Source organism: Buteo buteo, chromosome 5 (genome assembly GCF_964188355.1).
Source record: "Buteo buteo chromosome 5, bButBut1.hap1.1, whole genome shotgun sequence".
In the NCBI taxonomy this organism is placed as follows: Eukaryota; Metazoa; Chordata; class Aves; order Accipitriformes; family Accipitridae; genus Buteo; species Buteo buteo.
In genome coordinates this window covers 6,784,560-6,809,339 of record NC_134175.1, presented here as the reverse complement: position 1 = coordinate 6,809,339, position 24,780 = coordinate 6,784,560, and the positions used below count along the sequence as shown (strand labels likewise).

General features: G+C 38.5%; 1 protein-coding gene across 9 annotated transcripts in view; it reads right to left on the bottom strand.

Annotated features, from left to right (window-relative positions):
- Window positions 1–365: 365 nt before the first annotated feature.
- Window positions 366–24,780, bottom strand: part of VPS13D (vacuolar protein sorting 13 homolog D) — a 110,206-nt gene continuing 85,791 nt past the window's right edge. For all 9 annotated transcript variants that reach the window (XM_075027444.1, XM_075027447.1, XM_075027445.1 and 6 more), the window contains 3 exons: window positions 7,897–8,028; window positions 2,887–3,127; window positions 366–2,064 (listed from right to left, as the gene is read on the bottom strand). In XM_075027444.1, coding sequence (XP_074883545.1) covers window positions 1,933–2,064; window positions 2,887–3,127; window positions 7,897–8,028 — 505 coding nt within the window. In that variant the 3' untranslated portion in view covers window positions 366–1,932. The remainder of the gene's footprint in view (window positions 2,065–2,886; window positions 3,128–7,896; window positions 8,029–24,780) is intronic.

Below are 24,780 nucleotides of genomic sequence, written 5' to 3'. Positions count from 1 at the left end.
TCATTATCAACAGTCAACAGGTTAAACATAGTCCAAAAGAAATAAACACACAAATTAGATCAATTACCTACTGTGGCTCCCTGTGTTCAGATACCTCAGAGGGTGTACTATCAAACTACTTTTTCGGGTGCTTGCATGTCAGCTCCTTGTATAATTGTTACAAAACTTAAGTATTCAAGCCATTCTCCTGTAAATTCTCAACCAAGCGCAGTGAACTACTTTTTATTTTCCTTCCCCATCTACTTACCATCTTTAGCAGCTAGATATTTGCTGCATTAAAAAAGAACTTTACAGGGGAGAGAAGCAGGGAGTCTTGGTAGCAGAGTCCAACAGGACTGACATGTTAAAGCACTGTTGAGCCAATGCACTTGTTGAATTCTACATTTTACTTAAAAATTATACAGAGAAATATACAAAAGTGATGCATTAAATCAGTTTCATTTGCGTAATGGACCTTTATGGATTTTGATTTCCAGTCACAGACCATACACACATCAACTGATACCATGTTTTCTCCTTATGCAATAATCCTCTGCCTTTCACTTTACAGGAGTTGAGAACTGGTTTAATTCTAACCTTCAGTTTAAAAATATTCCTGTATGCCTTTATGAAAGGATATTAAAAGGTAAACTAAGTTGATAGTAAAGCTATAGTGGGCTCCTTACTTTTAGTCAAAGGTTTACGAAGTAACACTTTTAGAACATAGGTTATTCAGCAGTTTCAGTAAAGTTCTATATTCACACGTAAACCTTGCATGGCAAAATGCCGTAGTGCATGCAGCCATTCAGCACAGTTGCTGAGCTATCTCAAGGGAGCAAACATGAAAATGAGATCTCCTAGTTTCTGTGAATAAAGGTTTGTAAGTACACTCCTTCCTCAATTTTCAGCTTGGTTAAAGTTGATGAGACAAATACTGATTTGATGTACAACATTTGAAAAAGCATGTTGTTTTTATTATTTCAAGAAGTTTAATTTTGAAGAGGTTGTCGTTAAGACAAATAATGCAGTGATTTCCTCTCCTCCCAGCATTTCCAATGCTAGCAGAAGTCCATACTAACCGGCCAACTATACACGCTTACTCAATCTGAGTGAAGGAAAGAACTTTAAACTTGTTTTCCATTTCCAAGGCCACTCACTTAACTTTAAAAACAACTTAGAAGCAGGGGCCTTCAGCGATGCAGACTTTACTAGGTTTGAGTGCTGTATTCGGAACAGAATCAGCTGCTTGTTTTCTAATATTTTGGAAATGTAATTGAATTAGTGAGTCCTCACTGCAATATTTAACAGAATGCAATTATTTTTGTTAAAAACGAGGATGAAATTTCAGCAGAACACTAGGTATACCTACATTTAGCTGTACTAGTGATTTAAGAAAAAACCAAAGCCAACCCCAACGAACAACCCCGAACAATGCACCCTGATCACAGTGTTAAAGCTCCAAAATACAGGATGTCTGTGCTCCAACAGCTACAATTAAATCCTAATTCTTTATTTTTTTTTAAAACTTTTATCTACATTCCTGGACTCTGAAAAATCAGCTTCCTCAAGGAAAAAAGGAGAGAGAATGGCTAGGTTCAGGTAGTGCAGTGAGACTCAGTATAGCTCCTTTAATTTCTTTACACAGTAAACAGACTTCTGTTTATACCAACACCCCAGTCTGTACTTTCTTATTTACATGAAACACTTTTACATATGTACATGTTAGCAAAATACAGGGCTTCTCCCAGAACCAAATGCATTTCAGCTATATCTTTGTTATACAACTAATGCTTAAAAAAAAAAAGCTCACCTTACTTGTTTTCTTATGCACAATGATTCCATTTAGCTAAAAACTAAAATTATTTCCTTCCCACGTAGTACTTTCTCTAGTTACAGAATACCATTGGCTCCAGGCTGATACTTGCAATTCACTCTGGCAGTAAGGAAGAGGTTTCAAGAGTCCAGCTCTAATTGTTCTTGATTTTCACTGAGTCTTAACATAAGCTGTTGTTCGTAATAAAGGCTCTTTGCATAGTTTATTTCTTGAGATAGCTTTACTGCAAGAACTTCAGATTTCACTTTCACCTGCAAAAAGAAATGTGATTTTTCTTAATGTGGTACTGCTGTCATCTAAAGCAGAATGTATTTGTTTGTTATCAATACTTCACTAACTGAAAGGATTAGTTTTGAAGTCTCCTGTAAGGAACAGAAATGTTTCAGTGAAGATTTCTTCTCAGTGCTGAGGCTGAAATAAAGAAGTGAGAGGAGGAGGGACAGGTAAAGAGAGATAGTTATTTTAGGATGAGAACAGAAACGTCTCGCAATATTTGAAGTTACTTCCTTTGCTTCCCCTCCTACCTTCTATCTGGTATATCTGTTTGGAATGTAAACTCACTTGGGTCAGGGGTGAGCTTATAACCTTGCCTGTAAAACAGACCCCTGAGCAACTACTGTAATGAAGCAAAAAAAAAAACCTGTAATGGGTTTTAGAAGTGAGAGTTCTGATAAACTTTTACATGCATGACAGAAATACTCTTTCCAAACTTAGATACCTTGCAGTAAAAAAAAATACCATGTATAGGATGAGAAGACTAGAGTAAATAGAACTTAAGTTTCATGTATGCATTGTAAAGTTAAAAGCCTTTCTCAGGTAAATACACACTTCCTACTGTAACGTTACTGCCTGCCAGAGTATTTTAGGTTTTGCCTTGAGCTTTTCTCAGGAGTTTAGGGAGCAAGTTCTGTTGTCACCTAAACCTTTTCTGCAGCAGCTATTTTCACTGCTGACAGAACAAAGTTTTCACTGTTACGCAGCACAGGAAACGAAACACTAATAACTACAACACTTTCAGCACCAGGCCACGCATAAAGGGGAAAAGAACGGAACAATAGGTGCTAGATCCTTACCATTGGTTTTTGTTGTGATGGGCCTGGCATTGCTACACCACTACTTGTATTAACGGCTTTCTTTGTCAACTGTATATACACGTTCCCATGGTCTTTTGAAACAAGGCAGTGGTAGAGATCATCATACTTGACTTCTAGGAAGATGGCCTCACGATCTGTGTAATCACCACTCTTGAGGAAATAAACAGCTTTCGATGAAATGAGAACGCAATAGCTGTCTATGTTTTCTACTGCTATGAAGCTGCAAAAAAGAAAAAAAGAAAAATTATTCACTTGAAGCTAAAAATAGTAAACTAACAAATGTCTTCACCTGTTACGTTTTGAGTGACCTTTAGAAGTCTTTCAGAAAAATTAATAGTGTAACACATACAATTCATCTGTATTTAATTTAAACTGTTCTAAAAATTAAGCTGATGAAGTACGCTCTCACCCAGTTAAAAAAGATCATGCTGCAAATCAAATATTAGTGCTAAATGCCTGGCTTCTAGCTTTGGACATTAAAAGGGCATATAAAAATATCCTTTAACAAGGCTTAAGAAGAGTAATTTCCTTGCATTGGAACACCACAAGTCCTAATACTTGTTTAATTGTAAGTTCAGTTCCATTGCTGATATATGAAAGGTTTGCAGACATTTTTGACAAGAGCATTATCCTTCTACACACTGTAAACCTACTGGGCTTTCTTTTACCACACACCTCCCTTGCCTTTGAAAACAAAAAGTTTAACCTGCTGCCTGGATCAGTAGCTAGAAAAGAGAAATTAGCTGTTTAACACAGGGGTGAAAGGTTAAGCAGCAAGCAGGTTTCCCCAGAGAGATTAGTCTGAGTGATGAATAGTAGAGGTAGAAAAGAGTGAGTTAAGAATATTGAGAATTATGATGGCTTAAAAGGTTGATGGGTAAAAAATAGCAGTAAGGAATGCCAAAGTGAAGTAAGATATTTCACACAGAAATACTTCTCCCCCACTTCTGATTTACTACTGAAATGAACCTCATTAGTGTTTTTTTTTAAATGCTGAAAAACTCAGAAAATTAAATACAAAATCCTATCTAAGAAAAGGTGCTAAATAGAGTAATTATGCTCTGTTAACAACCAGCAGCAGTAGAAGCGTATCTGTAAAACTATGATTCTCAAGCTCTCGGGTAGGTTCGAAATTACTGTTTTCTGAACGATTGCTTGTACAAATGTGTCTGCTGGTGTCCTAATACATTCTGCAAAATACTCCACTGTCTTTGAAATCAAGGAAGATTGTCAGTCCTGAGAGTTTTTGGTAGATCAGAAAAGCTTACCGTCTCCAACACCACCGTCAGCTCTACCATTTACGTAACACTTTGCACAAATACTCTGAGCTATATCCAAATAAACCCATAGCTATAAATAGAATTTTAATAACCAAAAATATTTCACGAGGTCAGATCACTGTTTCTTTTTGTGGTATAAAAGAATAGTTCCAGTAATTTTCTATTAATACTCCTCTGAAAGACGGTATTCTGCAGTGAACTTATCTTTTCTCTGCCCTATGCCTCCTAGCCATGTCAGCTGACAAATGCTCTTGCTTCCATAAGCTTGAGAAAGGCATACATGCTTACTCAAGTTAACAACTTACATTTTTGTTTAAGTGCTAAAAAGAGCACAGCCATCCTATTAAAAAAAAGGCCTGCAATGCACTTTGCCCAGCCCTAACCTTGGGTGAAACTACAGGATAGGATAATTGAGTTGTGTTCCTTTAAGTAGAACAATTGGACAAAAATGTGTATTTCAGCTTCAGAAAACCTAGGTGAAAGACAATGTTAACAGTTACTGAAACTAGCAATTGCCTCTCAGTTTTCCATCAGAGTTCAAACACCTAAGGGTAAGGTTTTGTCTTTGAAATAAGTTAATTAGGATGGAGAGGGATATTTTTTATGAAGTGTCATAGAAAACAATTTTAAAATAGAGCAGCATTATAGCCTGCAGAATAATAGCCTTTTTGCTTAGAACAGGCACATAAAAGCAAGTAAGTACAGTATTTTACAGAGACCTGAGCTTTGACTCAGGTCAGACTTCCACTAGAAGCGGAACCAGAGGAAACTTGCTGGCACACTGGCTTTCTTTGCTGCTTTTCCAGCGGGGAAAGAAGATTAGAAGGCAATTATCAGAAACCCCTAATACTGTGGCACTGTCCTTTGCAATTGTCACAGCAAAGTTGAGAAACTTGAGAAGGTTTTGTACACCCACAAAAGCAGAACAGCTGTTTTCCTGATGTATGGTATTACAGCCCGCTGTATGGGGGCATCCATGGAGAGAACTGAAGGACTAAAAGCTACTGTAAAGTTCAGTGGAAGCAATTAGGTAATCAGACTACAGGTTTGTATTTTCTGCACAAGAACAACAGATTATATATCTTAATTTTCCATACAAGATTTTTACTGGTGTCATGTATGTATTTTGAGGAATGGAAAGAGAGGACAGTGATTTAATGGTGAAGCAAAGAAACATTAGCTAATTTGTAGTTCAAGCTCTACATTTTGTTCTAAGTTTGAGTCATGCATCATTACCCATTTTCTCTTGCCAAGTGTTACTTTCTTCTCAGTGTCTAGTTCTCAAAATGGGTATTTAACCTTTTAAGATACTACTTGAAGATACTACTTTTTTTTTAGACCCATACTTCTACACTATTAAAAAGATCTCAAATTAATAAAATGAAAAATTAAATGAAACATGATCCAGTAGAACAAAGTAGAAGCAACCAGATCTCTGGAGAATTTGTGGGTTTTTTAACAACATCAGGAAGTAATTACACAATATTTTCCAGAAGTGAAACAGTGAGCCTAACTGGAAAAAAATGTGGAAACATTTAGTTAGAACAGTAGAGCAAGGTATTAAACCCCCTTTTATGGATTTAACTCTGAAGGAAAATATGCAAATAATCAGGTCTTTAAATGTGTTTCTGATTATGATACTAGGATAAAAGTCAGAGGCATAATTTTGCACTTATTTTCCATGACAAGAAACACTGTTTTCTTGTTGAGTGATGTTCCTAATGGTGAAAGTCACAGTGAATGAACAGTGTGACTTGACAAAAGCCCACTGATCTGCTTATGGGGTACACTTGGAAAAAGCTGACAATATTTTGGTCACAAATTGCTCTCTTTCAATTCTCCCTATCTAAAAGCCAGACTGCATATGGATAAAGGCCCTTAAATGAGATGAAAACGGGATAACAAGAGTGTAAGATCACAGGGCCACAAGCAAGTGGCAGAATACAAACTTCCTTACAGGCAACCGAGGGTCGATTCTAGAGTGGTACATGGCTTTCAGAGCCTGATCATTGACACTGGTGAAATTAAGATACCCTGCTGAATTGGTACCTCCCTCTACGAGCTTCACCATCAGCCATTTTAACTGCTTTGCCTTGGCAGATACTCTTGATGGGTGGTAGATGCAAAACACAGTATCTTACACTCTCCACTGAAAACAGCTGTTCATGTAACTGGTAGAGATCGGGTTAAGTAATGAATTATGTCTTAAGACCCCAATCCAACAAACTGACACCTCCTGTAGAATCATAGAATTCTTTAGGTCAGAAAAGACCTTTAAGTTCATAGAATCATTTAGGTTGGAAAAGACCTTCAAGATCATTGAGTCCAACCATCAACCATGCCCACTAAACCATATTCTGAAGTGCCTTGTCTACATGCTTTTTGAGTACCTCCAGGGATGGTAACTCCACCACTTCCCTGGGCAGCCTGTTCCAATACCTGACAACCCTTTCAGTAAAGAAATTTTTCCTAATATCCAACCTAAACTTCCCTTGCCGCAACTTGAGGCCATTTCCTCTCGTCCTATCTCCAGCCCCTTGACAGAAGAGACCAGCACCCACCTCACTACAACCCCCTTTCAGGTAGTTGTAGACAGCGATAAGGTCTCCCCTCAGCCTCCTTTTCTCCAGGTTCCCTCAGCCGCTCTTGATAAGACTTGTGCTCTAGACCCTTCACCAGCTTCACTGCCCTTCTTTGGACACGCTCCAGCACCTCAGTGGCTTTCTTGTAGCGAAGGGCCCAAAACTGAATACAGTATTAAAGGTGTGGCCTCACCAGTGCTGAGTTTCAGGGGCAGAAACAAATGTACAGCTATCTTTCCATGCATTCGCTCTGTATGCATTTTTTTTCATGCTCTCAAACCTGACCACTAGTAACATTTATACACTGTTTTCACTTGCTTTCATGAACCCATATCCAGGGCATTCAAACATAGATGTGCCTTTAGTGTACTACCCATTCAAATTATTCAGTATTGACTTTTCTGGAGAAAAACAAATTTTGCAGGTTATTTTGGTCATTAATTGTTAACAGCCATAGCTTAGGAATAACATGTACCACAGGCATCCAAGTTAGCTTCTCTCAAATCTAAACCAGAGCCACCTCAGAGTGCCTGTCAGTGGAGGTTCACATATTGCTGTCATGGAATCACTAGCCACTCCCTAGGCTTTGGGCTGTGTGAAATGGAAGATAAGGGACAGATAAGGGAAGAGATACTAGTTCTGCCTGTATGGGTGTTACAGAGGAAGACAACTACAGGCTTTAAACATGCACTTGTTTTATCACTGCACATGGAGGGTTGGACATGTATGTTAAATGGATTATTGATTACTTAGAAACTTACTAAGATTTCATCTTTTGTAATGATTGAAGGCAATCAGGGACATAAATAGGAGCCGGAGTCAACAGACCAAGGCTCCAGTTCTTCCACAGCCTGTGTGTGATGTGTGATCAATGGCAGTTAGCAACAAGTGAACCAAAGGAGCCCTGTGGCACCTGTAATGATGTTTGTCTATGACCAGCAGACAGGCCACTTTGTAAGTCATCAGGTACTCATGCTGTGCTACTAATTGGTACAGTAAGAAAACAAACAAAATGTATGTTCATGCATGTGTATGTAAAACAGTTTTAGTCCCTCTTCCCCAAAGACATGAAGATACAATGGCAGCAAACAGAACTACTTAAAGTAACTGCTTAAGTCAGTACTTACAACTCATCTTGGATGTTGTCAGTCAATCTGAACAGCTGTTCTTGTCCTTCCGCTTGACTTTCTAAATAGCGGGGCAAGAGCCCTTGAGGTCCTCTACAGCAGCGTGGCTTCCTCACTCTCTCTGCTTGTGTCCTACATGCAAAATGGATGCAGAAAAATGACTTAGTGCAACAGCAGCGCTTTTCCTTCCACTTAAACCTGTCAGCACACAAAGTTTTATTTGAAGTATGAGGAGTAACAAAGCCTTTAAAAACACAAGGTCTTCACAAATACAGCATATAGATTCTCTAATACTTGCTCTGGAAGACATGGTGTCTATTCATATGGTTTTACATGTCAAAGAAACATCTCCCAGTTTTCTTCTACAATTAAGGGGCAATGTGCTAAATTAACAGGAAGAAGCAACCTGAACTGAGGATACTGTCTGTGATTTTGGGATCTATTTACCAGCAGAGTTTTACTGATTTGACTGTTTCTTGTCACCTCTCTACAGAAAATAAGACTGCATCAACCTAGATAGAGCTCACATTGATGGACAGTGTCAGTAGTTTGAAAATTGAAGGGTTACAGAAATAGGAATACACAGTTAAGACAAGACAAAAGAAAAATCCATGGTTAGATAGAGTCTCCATAGTAAGATTTAGCATACTTTACCTTTCTTGAGTGTCTATTAAAAAATGACAATAATAAAAAAGACACGTGTGGCCTAACAGACATCAGAGGTTGATACTGGCCACAGTGCTAAAGAACTGCATGCTTGGTTCCTCCCTTAGCAGTATTTTGTTAAAAAATAATATTCTGAATTCCGTTAAGCTTTTGGAACGCCCTACCCCTGAAGAGTTGTGTTACAGGCTGCCTAGCCCTGCTTTATTCTCTGTCCTTTCCCAACAGCATCACTCTGGGTCTGCTGCATGCTTTTTCATATCTCTTTCAGGCTACTGCTGTTACTAATTTTCCAAGCCAAATACACCATTTATGATTAGTACTCTCCACTTCCCATCTTGACTCTTTGTAAAGATGCTGTACAATGAACCGCTTCTATCCTTTTTGATCAAAAAGACAGGAAAAAAATCCCATGTAACAACGCGTTTTCTTTTTAAGCTGCTTGGCAATAGCACACAAGAGTACTTGCCTTCTAAACTTTACTTTCTGCAGATGTTTTCTCTGGAGCCTTGTTCCTCCGTTACCTTTCCCTTTCACCAGTCCTGTCCCAGACTTGAAACCCATGCACCCTTTTAAAACTCTTTTTCCTTCAAGTCTTTGACATCCTTGCCTTTTAATGTTGACAGACATACTTTTTTTTTGTCCCTTCCCTTCTTGGCTGCACTAGATGTTACTAGAATAGAATCTCTTACATGTCATTCATGACTTAATATCATCTTTGCTGCTCTCCCCTTGGGTGACTGGCCTCTCGGTGTGCTTATCAGCAATGTATTTTGCATACAAGGTATAGAAGCCAAAGATACTTGCTTTCCAGCACAGCAGAGAAAAACATCAGCCAATTTATATTGTTAATATATGATGACTAGCTGGTAAGTTCTGATTTTGTTAATGAGATTATTACATCCCTGGACCTGCATAATAAATTACTGAGGCTCAGAAGTACTGCTTGTCACTGCTCCTCTTTGAGAGAAACTTCAGAAGACAAAAAGCTCTTGACTTCACTTCAGCTGAACTATGGTTACGTGAAGATGGAAAGTCAGTTTGTCAGCAGGAAGGATGAAACGAAGAGTAGAAAATCTCCAACTAAAAGAATGCGAAACAGAGCAGGGGCTTAAGAAACCTTAACAAATGTTATCGTTGAAAGCGCCAGTAAAACGTTAACAGTCAAATACTCAGTTTTACTTCTGCTGTCAGATGTTCTTACTGCTTTACCTGTCCTGCTGCCCTGCTTTCACTTTTAGTTAGACATTCATTAGTTAATTACAGTGTTACGCATCCAAGCTAAAAAATGCCAGTATGAAAATTGGAATTTGCTACATAAAGGTAGTTTGTTTTCCTCATCTACAAAAAGTGCAATGTCTTAAAACTGTATTCTTCCATTGGTAGCATTTCTCCGAATCAGAATAACCTAAACACTAGGTAAACAGATGACTTCCACAACCTATATATGACTTAAAATTATTCCACTGAATAACAGCTGCGTACAGCAGTTAGAACTTCACTATTAAATACTATGACTCTGGAGCAAGTCACCTCTCCTGCCTGTTAGATTTTTTAGATATAAACAGGATTCATCTGTACCAGGTACAGTTGTATGACAGTATTATTATCTTTCTGAACCTACACCAGGTGAACAAATAAGTGCCTGTTTTTACATATTAGATTCTTACAGAGTAGTAAACAGAAGTATGCGTTCGTCTTCATGAAATACAAAATGTTGAGGCAAAGTTCCAAAGAAATTAAAGGGTTCCAACCAGTGTAATTCACATCTTGCTGCTTGTCCTACTTCCTAACTTCCAAAAGCAGTAAAATGGCAAAATTTCACTTAACCAGGAAACCCTCATTGGCTGTTAAACCTCTCTACAGCACCCGTAACTTCCATTGACCAGTTTAAAGAGTGAATGTCTGAAGCATAATGTAGTTTTTAATTAACTATTGGCCAATCAATAACTTTTTACTGAGACACCTTCCTGTTGTGCATTCAGGAAAGTTAGATAACCATCCATATGGGAGTGAGCAACAACACTGCATAATGGTTTTCAGATTAACCATCTTTCAGATAAACGTTCAACTGTGCTATTTTCTCTAATACTCTGTAGTACCGTGAGAAGAGGTATCTAAGTATTGCAAGGAAGACTGCTGTAAAAATGAGGAAAGAATAGGGCCTTTTAATCAGACCTATTCCATAGAAACATCAGTGAACACTGGGTTCTCATGTCTGGCTTAGAAGCAGGTCAGAGATAAAGTACTATTACTACAAAAGTACTAGGCACCATAATGAATTTCTGGAAGACTTGGTAATTTCCGAGTTGTGGGTTCGGTTCTGGTTGTTTTTAGGCTTTGTTTTTGTTTTTAAATGGAGGAAGTACAGTCCTTACTGTCTTCACTGCTCCTCTGTGCTAAAATGTTCATCCTGGTTATAAAAGATAATTCTCGTCTCGGTGTGAAGAAGGTCAGCTGCTTTTCAACTAAGTGCCACTAGTGGTAGCATAAGTTGCACTGATTTAGTCCATCACCCCTTGGCAAACTGGTCTGTTTGGTCTGGACAGCTAAAAACATTCCACACAACTTGATTTTTTTAATCTAAAAATTTGTTCTACTGTCTCAAGTTACATTCTGTAAATAATAAGCAACACTGATGAAATACAAAAAGCTGAAGATTTGTAAAGCAGAATCAACGGTGGTGTGCCCACATCTGTGTTACATTAAACATGCACTCAACAGATTTGCTGATTCTTTTTTAATAAGCACACAAAGGCAATACAAGACAGAAATGCCCTCACGTCTACTAGTCACAGCAGGGAAGAGTGCTGCTGAATGAAGACACAAAGAGATTGGAAATGGTGTCAGAAGGTTGAGGCACACACTCCAGTTCTTCACTGTTCAGACAAAGCTGAACACTGGAGAATCTCATTTCAGATGACTGTATGCACACTAAAAACAGTTAACAGTGTTAATTGGTTGGCTTTTGCTTAACAGTTCACAGAATTCTTGTGATTCAGTTGACCAGTTTTAAGCCAGAAGTTTTGTAATCAAACAGATCACCAACCCACTGATGTAAGGAAGTTGTTCTGTTATTAGTGGTGATCATTACTTGCCAACTTACATTGAAAAAACTCTTCAAGAGACATGTGTTTTACAGAACTACTTATCCTTGTTCGTTCACTACATGTTTGCCCCTGTCAGGTTTACATTATCAGGTACATAGATGTGATTTTTGCTGAGGTCCATAAGTATACAGTGGTTTTGAGAACAGTAACTGTTACTCATCTTTGAGTGTCTTTTAGACTTAAAAAAAGTCTCCTTGAAGTGTACCTAGATTGCTTTCACAAAAACATTAAAAAAATAAAAAATCAGAAGGTATCAAACTTTGTACATCAACAGATGATAGTCTGTGAAAACAAAACATTGCACTTCTAAAATTATATACAAATTCACATCTTTCAGATTCCTCAGTATCACACCCGGAATAATTACTCAGAATAAAACAGCTTTAGGAAATTTAGCAACTTCTCCTGATAGAAAAACAGCAACAAGGAAAAACCCTATGACTGACACAGTAATCACTACAACTTTTCATTTAAAATGTGTATCTATGGAATTTCTGATCTGTCTTCTTGGTAAGCGAGCAGCACTGGCAACTACAAATCTGTTCAAAAAGCCCAACTTGAGCATGTGTACAGATTTTGATCTATAATGGGAAGAGTACAAGGCCACCCCAATTCCTGCACAGACACCAGTGCAAGGAGACGCAATTCTGGCATCCGAAACCAGTATGTAATGGAGGAGGCTCTTCACAGAGACTTCACCTGCTGTACTGCCTGCCTGTCACCAAAACCCCAGGTCCGTTCTCGGTGACAAACACTGGCGTGCAAATTAGCCATGCAAGTCCTCCAGAGAGATCTCTCTGGCCACAGGGCTCTCCCCCATGCTCTCGAGTAACAATTCTCTTCAGCTAGACCTAGTTCTTGCTGCCAAAACTTCCAGCAGCTGTCATCAGTGTGTCGCATTCATAAAGGTGTTCCAATTTAACAACCTCATCATTCCAACCCACTTAAAGCAGTAACTTACTGGTTCTGGTATAGCTCAAATTCTGTCAGTGTTTCCATTGTAAACTTGTTTTTTCAGGTTTGCATAAAGTTTATTGATAAAAGTCTGCTCTGGGCTGTAACTTGGCACACTGACTTTCAGCCTGGGAACAATTTTTATCCCCTTGAAATAATTATAAAACAACCTTAGTTCAAACAAAGGAAAATTGGCAGGTAATATAAGCCTATGAAACAATTCAATTGCTGCTAGTATTTTGAAGAAATAATATCAAACCTGTTACTTACTTGGCTCTGGAAAAAGTCTGCTTCATAAATACAGGGCTTTGTCTAAGGAGGCTTTAGTGCATTTCAGACATTAAGAAGTGACCTAATCTGATAAATTCAAGGAGGAATAGCCTTACATATTCTATCATAAAATATGCCACAACTAAAATACCTGCTCGAGTTGCTCAAGTTCAATACTGAATTGCACCTGCAGCCTTCTGTAAGCATCATCATCCCATGCACCCAATTTCCACAAAACACAGAACGAAGACAGTACTTGGCTCATAGACGTGTAATGGGAGGACACAGTATAAAGCATACCCCAAAGTGCTGGAATGAATTAAAATCTAAATAAACAATGTATACCTTAGAAATTAACCTAAAAGTTCAGCCATCACAGCAACAAACTACAGATGATGCAGTCGTACCACAGCATCATAAGGATTAACAAATGAAAACAAACATTTCTGATATGGTCTGTATTTTGTATCGCACCTTTGCAAAATACTAAAAATCCACTATTTCCATGATTCTTTCCTCACTGATGGAACTTTGTTTCAAATGTTGAACCCTTGCAATAAGCAGGAATGTCCCCTGGCATTTACTGAGCATAAAGGGACAGACAGCATTATTTTTCATGTGCTAGTTCTCTGCGTCTGAGAACATTAAATGACTTGGCCCTAATTTCAGAAAAATCTATGGCAATCTAGATTTCATGTTCTGTTGTGACTCTACTGGCAGAAGGTAATGCTGTGTTTCAAAGGGTAAGTACAGTTGCCTGCTTCCCAGTGTTGGCCTTTGGGGGTGCAGTTCCCAACAGGCAGATAATTTTTTGAAGACTGGATGCCTGAACCCAGAGATCTGGCACAGCTCTGTGATGGAATTCATTCACCGATTCAGAGACAGATGCTTTTAAGGTGTGTTAAAAATGCACACGCAGTGCAGTCAGTCTGAGTGTTGGATTTGGCATTAGAATGTCTCAGTTAGATGCAAGAATGTGTAAAATCATGAGCCAGACAGCTCCCTGCTGACTGCATATCTGAGGAAGCTTATATGCACCGTTTATTCCAGCAAATGCATGGAATATATTGTGCTTGTTAAATGTGTTCCCAAAATGCTAGTTTCAGGCAGAAACATGCAAATAAATGGTGCCTAGGGTTAAAACCTCCCACTTACAGTCAAATCCCTCCTCTTCTGAGGGATCTACCAGCTCAGATGCTGCAGACCTTTATCTGACCCAGTATACTTCTAGGAGAACTACAGCATGCTGAAGAAGCAACCGTTTATCATGTAGGCCATTCCTGCCAACTTCTTGGAGATGTAGCTCTTCTCCCCCCTTCGCCTTTCTTTTGTATACAAGGTCAAAACAAAATTGAAAACTATTCATTGGGTTTATGATTGTATACAACCTCTTCAGGCTCCAAGTTCAAAAGGAAGTGAGAAGAGCTTAATTAAGACATCAAGATTCACTTTAAAACCAGCAGAGCCGTGGATGTACTCACCAAAATGGCACATTCTTATGACATCTATATTACAAATCCAAGATCTGCATAAGGTGGGTGTGCTTGCATACTAAACAACACCATGGCACTTACACCAGTCATACTCTGTGCATCAAGCAGTGTTCAACCTTCAGCACTTGCTCCACCTCTGACTATAATAGCTGTGCAGCAAACGAACAGTTTTTCAAGCACTTTGATATCATCAAGCTTTAGAAGTTAACAAAATTTAACACTGCCATCTCAGTTTCCAATTTTTCCCAGAGTCTTCCTGTACTGATCACAGGGTGATGACTAGAGTTGTCACCTTAAAGTTTCCTGTCTCTCCAATGTGTTGAAAAATGCTCCTATTCACCTTCTGATTCAATGTAAAAGATACAGTTCTTAGCAGGGATTTCTTGCAAACATCTATCTGAAAAACATGAACTGAACATGCCTTAGTGAAGATTAAAGTGCCCAGGGCCATAAAGTTACTCTGCCTCAGAGCACATGGCGAGGTCTTAAAACTTCTGAATACAGTGTGCTGACGCAGGGCAGTGCAGTAGATGGAGCATTAGTCTTATTTCTGTGCTCATGTTTATAATGGTCCCATCAAAAACCATCAGTGCTGGCCAAGCAATGGCCATTTGTTGTAAATGCAAACATGGTCGCTGTATTTAAGTGTAACAGAAATGTTTCCATATTGTACTCCTACCTTTCCAGGAAAGCAAATCCATTTCAGGGAAGAAAGCAAAGCAGGGGCCCCTGCCCAGCACCAGGACATTAACTGCTAGGTGTGCATGAAGAGCTGTGTGAAATGAACTGTGATGACTGTATGTGTTTTGTCTTCAGACCCTCCTTTATATACTTTTCTGTTAGTACAACTAGGGCTGCAACAGGCATGGCAAAGTCTTCTAGCACAAACTTCACCTAACGAAAAGCTACTCATTGATTTTTTCAATTTAGCAGTTGCAAGAACAATTCACATCAACTGTCTGTACTTACAGAACTGATAAAGAGAGTTCCACATGTTAACAGCAACATTAGGTGAAAAAATTATCTATAAAAATACCAGCCACATGCTAAATGAGGTGACATCAAGGCAATAAATAGCTCCATCTGTATGAAAGAGTTTGTAGAACAACCCAGAAGACATCTCTGAACAAAAAAGTAACTATGGATAAAGTAGTACTGCAAAAAAAAGTGGGCTGGAGGATTTTTTTGTTTAAGAAAAAAAGAAAAAAAATCAGTTTTACATATTTTTCTCCCATCACTTTATAAATCTGCTGCACATTAGAAATCAGACACACATGTATTTTTTCCAAGTAAAGAAAGTTGAAGGTTTAAATTTTTAACAGCAATGTGACTATTTCTGAATGGCAGCAGTATATATTACATGCAGTGTGAGAGGGTTAAACAGGACAGCCTCAACTCTTTATAAACTTTTGCCCTCTGGATATGTACTCATTGGCTGCTGTACAAGACTTGAGCTGTATTACACGCCTTAACGATATGGTTCAACTGTCGGTCAGGCTCGGGGCCTGGCAATAGGCCAGACCGCAATCAATGGGACACAAACCTCCCCCTTTCAGATCATCACGAAGGCTCATATTATCTCCTTTTTGTCGTGCTGGTTAAATTTATGGAGCAGAACCCCGAAGCTGCATTCCTTGGCTTGGGCCGGCCCACGCGGGCCTCCCTTTGTTTGGTACTGTAAGCGAGGCGTGCTTTGGAGGATTGCAGGGTTGTTAGTTCAGGCACTGACTGTTTGCTCATGACTGAAATGAAAAGAGTTCAGTGGAAGGGCAAAAGGACAGCACAAGTGTAAAACCCCATCCCAGCAGGCCCTGGGCTCCCATCTACAGACTCCGGACTAGGACTGCACAGAAAACCTTGCTGTTAATGACAAAGGAAAAAAAATCTGTCTAGTAACAGGTAAACAGCCAAGCAGTACGTTCGCACATACCTTGCCGCAAGGTCCCTTGCTTTCAAGTAAGCCTGTAATTACCACATAAATATGAACCTCAACTAATCTGGCTTAAAACACTGCTTAGAAGTGGTATTAGTTTTAAAGCAATGGTGTATCTTTTAATTTGAAAATAAAACCTGTCAGTACAAACACTACTACCTGTCCAGCTGCATGGTTTAATATTTGTACCATTTTAAACATGCGGAGTAACCCCAGAGAACCTGATGCTGTGATATTTATGCTTGGGAGGAGGACCTAGCAAGTCATTCTAGTAAGGCAAAAAACTACTGGGAAAACAGTATCTAGAAAGAATTTTCATTTTGTATATATAACAGGCACTTCCTGCATCTTTGTATCTGGTCTCAGAATGGCTAAAAGTCCACTTTTGGGTATGCTCAGATACTCGCTACTCAAAGCTTTATTACTGTGGTAATTAAAGACCACTTCTTGATACGGGTCACGAAATTAAGGATGTAAAGAAACCTTTAACGTGATCTCAAGGCAAAACAACGTGGAGTGAAAGCAAATGGAAAGACAACTTTAAAGACGGTATTCCAAATACACACAGGAAAATAAATACATACACGGAAAACCACCAGGACTCTTAATGATTAGGCATGCAATACAAAGTAGCCGCATACTCATTCTTTGGTACAGAAAATACCTGTGCTTACCTTCATCGCTATGAAGACTAGTAAAAATTATTCCCAGAAAGCTGCCCTAGACCTACTGTACCAGACTTCACCCCTTTGGCACAACAAGCAGATGTTTCAGGACATGAGATCATACAGCCGCTGCATTGGCGAGCAGTTCATGCCATTTGTGCTTTAGAAATAAGTAAATAAACAAATGCTATATTCCTATTGCACTACACCAGTTTCATCTTTCCTACTATTTTTATGAACTGAAAATACTAAGTAAGAGAGCCAAAAGATATTATAAAAACCCACAGAATGTGGATTAAATTTTTTTGAATTCTGGGGATCAAGTCTGACTGGTTTAATGCAGTCTGATGATTTGTCCTGGTACATTCCAACAGACACGTCTGTTTTGAATAAAGCTTTTGTTCGTTTCTGGTGCGCGTACGCTTTCAACTTATCCCACCTAATTCTAAGCAAGTAGATTTGTGAATGGAAATTGTGAATACTTTATTGCCTGGTCTTCGATGACTCTTTAGTTTGTTCTGCTGATGCTAACACACGAATGCAATTTTTTACTTTTTCAAAGTCTCTCCAATTCCATTCTAGGCCATACCATTGCAGACTAGTTACATCTGTAGCTCTCTGCAATTGTTTCAACCCAAGAAAACTATTACATAGAATACACTGAAACAGCAACAGCATTTAGCAGAGTGTTTTCTGAGTAAGAAAGGATCTAAAAAACACATGAATACCAGAAACCAGGAAATGTACAACTCAGTAAAAGGCGTTCCTTCTACTTTTCGGCCTTGGTGTCCAAAAGCTTTTGCTGAAATATAAGATAATTAGACAAAACATGCAGGCTCTAGAAATACAAGTATTTCCTAAGGAAATAAAATTTTCCTTTTAGTTAATAGCTAAATACTGTAGCGGGCACACAGTATAAGAATTCCATTTTGTGGAGCAAATGCAGTCCTCTTAATTGTAACGTAAAGTGTAAGTAGTAGAATAAATTGGTAAATCCAACAAAGGATTTATCAGCTCTTTTCAGAAGGAAATTCGTAATTGCTTATATTTCTGATGGACTATGCCAGGCGTACACGACCGTGAACATTAGTTAGCTATCGCAAATGTCTGCCTGTCCCAACAAGATCTTAGCAGCTTCCCCATGCCTTCATAAGTGTTGCATTTGGAAGTGAGCAAATGGTGTACCCGTGATGTCCTTGTTCAGCCATCTCTCTTTTTGTACCAGACTAGCCTAATACAACAGAATGCCTCTTCCTCACAAACTTGCACCAAATCTTCCAAACCAGTTACTGTACGCAATGAAATTGAGCTTAATCTGGTTTCTGTTCTGAACCCAGCCGTAGCAGCAGTCTTTTGTTTAATGCAAAACCTGTGCAAGTTTCCCTCCATGCAGTACCATTTAACCAGTGACGCAAACACACTTGCCTCTAGTTGTAACTTACCAAGGCACTAGTAAGTATTTTGGGTTTGTGGAGACTATCACAGTAAGAACTCTGTATTCATTCATCTTTTTGAAATTATTTGTTGCTAATAATGAATGGACATTTAAAGAAAAATGTAATTCCACATTTTGTGCTTGGCTAACTACTCAGCATTATTCAATTTAAGGCTTTCCATCTTCACTCCTCTGTCCTCCCCTCGCAACATTCCCTTCCAGTGCGTCTGTCCTTTTCTGTCCCTTAAGCAACAGTCTGAATGCATCCAGGGTATCTTTCTGCCCGCAAGTGTCAAGTTAAACACTAATATTTTAGTGGAAAATCTTTTACTTACAAAATAGATGCTGGTATTTAGAATGACAGGTCAGTCCCTCATAAAGTTTCCCTTTTTCACATTAACAGACATGTTACCAATGGTGAACCCAGTGACCACAGAGTTTTAAACTAGGCTTTTCTTCAGTTTTAACAGTAGGAATACATTCTGTCATGGGAAAGCAAAAAGGCTTTAAACAAAAAGAGTTACACAAGTTTTAACTAAAGGTTTAGCATTCCCTCTTGGAATTTAAACCATCTACAACTTCTTTGCTAATGTGTAGGGTGCATAAAAAAACAGAAGTAAAACGCAAAGGGGAGCTCTAATGAACAGCCTCAGCAACCGTAACCCTTGGCCTTCAAAAAGTGTCTTTTTACAAATAAGCAAGCTGTTTGTTTCAGGTTTTCCTATCTCAGACCCTGCTACTCAAAGTCTAACTTGTAAGCTCCAAAGGCCAATCAGATGTAATATGTGTAAAATGTAAGACCTGTATGATTAAACATTGCCTAATGCAAGCCAGTAATTGCTTATTTTTTTCTAAAATCTCCTATTACTTAAAAACATTCATATACAGCAGATGTGAAAGTAACCACATATATACAGTATTAAGTATTACGTTGCTGCTGTAGGTCCAAATGCTGTGGGTTTTTTCTTCCACACTTTCCAGATAGTTAAATTGAGTCAAGTTCAAAAAAGGGGACAGAGACAACCAACTGTAAAGACAACTGATTAAACAAATGTTCCAAATATAAATGGTATCTAGTAATGCAGACACCTAGCAATAACCTCCTGGAAACAGTATTCAGACATAAAGCAAGGTATTTGCAGTAATGCAGAAAAAGGCATTATAGTTCAGTTTTACAGCAGGTACCGATTTATGTCCATTCAACCCTCTAAAAAGGAAACGGAGAGGGATAGGTTAGCACAGAGTTTGGATTCTCCAAGTCATCTGGACTTCTCTTGGGTGCTAAGCCGCTAACAGTGCTTTCCTACAGTGAACAATGTATTATTCTGGAAATTGTGACATTATTATACTTGCAGCTCTAGAATTATAGACTGCAATAAAATATGATTAAGCAAACTGAATGTTTTAAAGGTTCATCTTTTACTATATCCTGTGGATTATGAAAATCACAGAAACTACATGCATCAGAGTTATTTCCTTCAACTATGCATAGCAAATTCTGCTTTACTGCGGAGAATAGAGGCTGTGCTCTGAAGTAATTGTCCTTCAGCGGGAAGGCAAAGGGAAAAAACTGTGAGATGCCCAGCCTGTCAGTCCTGGACTCCTCCTCCTGGAGGAGGGCATGAAAAAAAAAAGAAAAAGAAAAAAAATCTGTCCCTGCCCATATTTCTTTCTAACACACAGAAGGTCTTGGGCTTAACTCTACTATACTTTATTTCTTAAGTCAGATCACTTTGAAAATTATATTTTTATTTCTTGAAATAGTAAGTTTTATTAATTGAAGACTGACTTCTTTAGGATTAGTCACTGTATGAGTACATAGAGATTCAGAAGTGCAGTGAAGCGTGGGATGGCAGTGCACTCCATCCTCAATTCTCACGATTTTAGGCACTCCGGAAGAGTAACCACATGCCTCAACTGCTTGAATTCCTGCCACAGAGCTTTAAAGCGAAGTAGACTGGTGAAGCGAATATGCAAAGCAATCTTGACAGGATTCCACTCACAGTCAAATATAATCATTACTTGAGACTTTCCTGACAAAAAGCCCTATTAGTTTGTTGATGTACAGCATGCGAGACATTTCTGTGTAGTCTAGGAAAGACTACACTTTTTTGTAATCTCAGTCATTCCTTTGGAAAATAATTCTGGGTAAGGGCAAGAAAAAAAAAAAAAATCATTCTTGCAGAAAGCTGTAGAAAAGAAAACCATAGTCACAACTACAAGCCAGAAGCGTCTCATGGCAGTAAGAAGCATTCTTTGAATAGGCAAAAAGAACAGACAACTGTTTTCTGTTAATTCTTAAGGGTAGCTTCATTTATTTAGAAATCATTTTAGGTCTTACATAGTGGATTATTGTCTCTTTCTAGTTAAGAAACTAAAATAGCTGAGGTGCATTTTCAGGAAAAAACCTAAGGTTTCAAGATGAAATTATCCATACCGAAGAGGTACAGGGCTGCAGTTTGAAAGACCTACTCCCTGCGCCCCTCCAATCTACATTCACTTACACAACAAGCAAGAGTAGACATCTGAAGAACAGAATAGGATCTCCAGCAGAACTACACAAAGTTACCAGTGGTAAATTAACACCTGACGGAAGAATACTGAGCAGGTGAGACTGGTAACAGAAAATGATTAATGCAAGGAGAAGCGTCTGCTGAGGTGCTGCAAAATGTGTGGGCACAAAACCAGGCTTGCTTAACTTGAAGGATCTAGTAAAAGCAGCATGTAAAATTATATTTGGAGAGGACAAACTAAGAGGCGTTTAAAACTCCAGTGAGGACAGTGAAGTACTAAAGAACCTGAAGAGGTCAGAAATATGGCAGGAAATGAAATGGGATTCAACCTAGAAAATTGCAACCTGGTTCATCTGGGGAAAAATAATCCAGAACACAAATATTAAATGACGAGGAGATATTTGCAAAGCAGTAAAATAAAACAAAACATAAAAAAAACCCCTCTTGGGGGAAAACAGCAAGCAGAAAACTGGATATCAATTTGCAATGTGATATGGCAGTAAAACCAGCCAACACAATTTTGGATGACTTGCAGAGCACAGCTTGTCACAGAACAGGGATATAACGGTCCTTCTTCACACAATACTGATGGGAACTTACAGACTGGGGGGATTTCAAAGTAACTCAACAACTGCAATGCAAGAATCTGGATAAACTAATGACAGAAGAATGTAAACCCATAAAATCAAGTTCAGCAGTGACTGAAGATGGGAGGTAGGGCTAACACGGAGGAAACCCAATGTCTACAGCCATTTAACAGGGTGCCACAGGAGTAAAATGGACAAATGTGCTCAAAAGAAAACAGATCATCTGAGAAAACAGTTCATTATAAAGACCTGTTAACCCACTGGGAAAAAAGAGGAAAGAGGATATGAAGGAAATCACACTGCCCAAGTCATTTACAGATCAGACCGATAAATCAGCTTAACTGTCCTGTATGCAACACTTCAAGATTTACACAACACAATGAATACTAGCCAATAAATAAATTTTCTCTCTGGCTTCTAGGGAGATCTTAGGAAGGGCCTACTAGGAGAAGAATAACGTCTCATTCACCAGAGTCGTGGCCTATATGTGACTGACATCACTGTAAGGATTCTTGAAGTCAGATCTAGATCAAGTCCAAGGTCAGGACAAAGTCTGGGACACATACAGAGGTGTTAAGGTGCAGGCAATATTTATGTTTAGAACTTGAGAACCTGGAGAATATGCTCTTTGCAGTATATGAGCTGAGTTGGCATTCCATACAATTAGGTACATATATTCTACTGCCTCTTCTAGGTGTGATACTCATGCTCTCAAGTCTACTGCTTTTGACCTTACAATCGAAATCATAGCTAACAGAGAGATGGACGCACAAAGGCAAAAAACCAAAAAAAACCCCCTGCTGTTGACATGGTCTCAAACTTTGCAACCTCACTGCACATTTCCAACTGATGGCATGAAAGTGGTGAACAAAAACAACTAGCACAGGCTGCTTCTTTCAAAGTTAAGTACATTGAAAAGAATGAAGTATTTACATAAGAATTTTCTGTGACCATTAATGGCTTGCCAATCTCAAACTATTCTTAACTAATACAGTCTAGTTCCCCAACAGAATTAGAACAGGGTAGGTCATGAAGTTATCTCCTTACTTCCAAGTTTCACATTTCAACTATCAGAAAAGAACACAAACGCTTGTAGCAGCAGTTCAAGAATAATCTTAAACTTGCACTGACCTGGCAGAAGCCTGAGAGCAAGCCATAATGGCAGTTTCCTGCACTACTTGTTAAGTTAGACACACATCTAAATATAAATGTTCTTTATTTGTGCTGCACTAGGACTTAAAACACGTTTCTAGGAGAGAGCTTTCCAAGCACAGAGACATAACAGCTTTCCTGTTTTGAACTGGTCTTTAAGACTTTTGGCAGAATATGACAAATATGGAAATAATCAGAACTCTTGTATGTGACACTAGAGTACTTGGAACACATAAAAACCACTCAAAAAAAGGTATCAAGTCACAGGCATTAACTGTTTATAAATTAGATGTATGCTGCATTGTCAACAACTATTTTATGCTCTCCTCTGCATTAAAATTTAAAAGTATTAAGGCAGCTTTATTAATGAATAACAAGCATAATGAATTATATGATTACATAATAAGTTATAACATTAGCTTTAAAAAAGTCCAGCTTAAAGTCCGATTAAAAAAAATATTTTCTTGTACTTTAAACGCATCACCTTTTAAACTACCACCATAAGCTATAAAGCCATCGTCTGCATCTCAGCCATGTTAGTTTGGCTCCACGTTCCAAACGCGTGGTTTGTGCTAGCTGCAGGAGTCCCAATACAAATCAGTACCTTTTGAAGCCAAAAGAGACTTCCGTCCATGTAGCATGATCACAGTAACACAAGGTACAGAGTCTTCCTCAGTGTTCTATTCAGTTCAGTAACTTTGCTGGAATTAGACTATGCCTTTTAGGAAAACCTACAACCTCAATTACGATTCTTCATCTTGCTTAAAACTGATCCAATGGTTAAAGTCAGGCGCAGCTTAAATTCAGGGCTTTTAAAATATTCAACCATGTAATTAGAGAATTGCAAGGGGCCTATAATTTATGGTTATGTATCATGCTATTTAAATGCAACTGTAATTAACTGGTTGACTCAACTTTGCACCACTACTGGAAACTTGCACATACACTGTCAGTCTCAAGATAAGATTGAGGTGGCTCTTACCATGCTTATTAACTAACATTCTTCAATTGTTCACAACTACACTTGAGATCAGTTACTGCCATAAACTTACATTCATCAGGGTTAGCTGTTTTTGTGTATTTAGCTTGGGAGAGTCTACATGGCCCAGCATGCTTAAACAGAATATTCAACTGGAGCCAGCAACTTGCGTTTGGAACACTGTTCTACTTTAATTCCAAACCACACATATTTGAACAGTTAACAAATGCGGCAGGGGGATATTGGTACACAGCAGTCTAAAAAATGTACAAATACTTTGCTGTTGTTGTTGTTTTGTTTTGTTTTTTTAATACCCCCCCAAAAGAACAATTTGGTTGCTTCATTATATAAGCACATAAAAAAAAAATCCCTTACCAAAGAAAACATGAGTGCAAGGCTGCTTATAGGTGGTGGTGGTGTTTTGGGGGGGTTTTCCCCTCCTACATTGTCTACATATTCTCAAATACATTTGTTTATCTAAAAAAAAAGTTTTGATCGGATTTTGTAGACTGGAGAAGTGTAGTAATTGAGAAAGGTTTTTCTTCCCCACCTTGTAGAAGGTTGCTGGGTCAAACTTTTTGCAGAGTGTGTGTAGACACTAAAATCATTTCAGAGTGCTTGTCTATGACAATAGTATTTCAGAATCCCGTGGAAGCAAAAATCTGGTTCAGGTCATCTGTTTTACCCTCATCTCTTAACTGACAGTTAACAAGTTAAAGGGAAGTATGTCACATAGGCAAAGAGAAGCTAGAGATAAGGTTGGTCGGAGGCCCTCCCTTTCCCAGTTGCTCTCTAGTTTGTCAACTGTTGATAACATAATCGCTACTGTCTATAGGCTGCATCTCATAGAAGTATGTCAAAACATGAATTTTAAGTGTATGTGTATCTTGAAACAAACTAGAATAAAACCACAGCTCAGCTAGTAAGACAACTAACAGTATAGCCAGCTGTGTTTCTCCCCACCTTTAAATAAATAAATCAATCTGTACAGTCACAAAATTAAGACACATACAAGCAAAACAGTAGATGTGTTTTCTCAGGGATGCACTTAAGAGTTCTTACGTAATTCTGTGTATGCACACGTACTTACCAAATTGTAATCCCTGACCTCTGCGTTCTACAAATCAAGC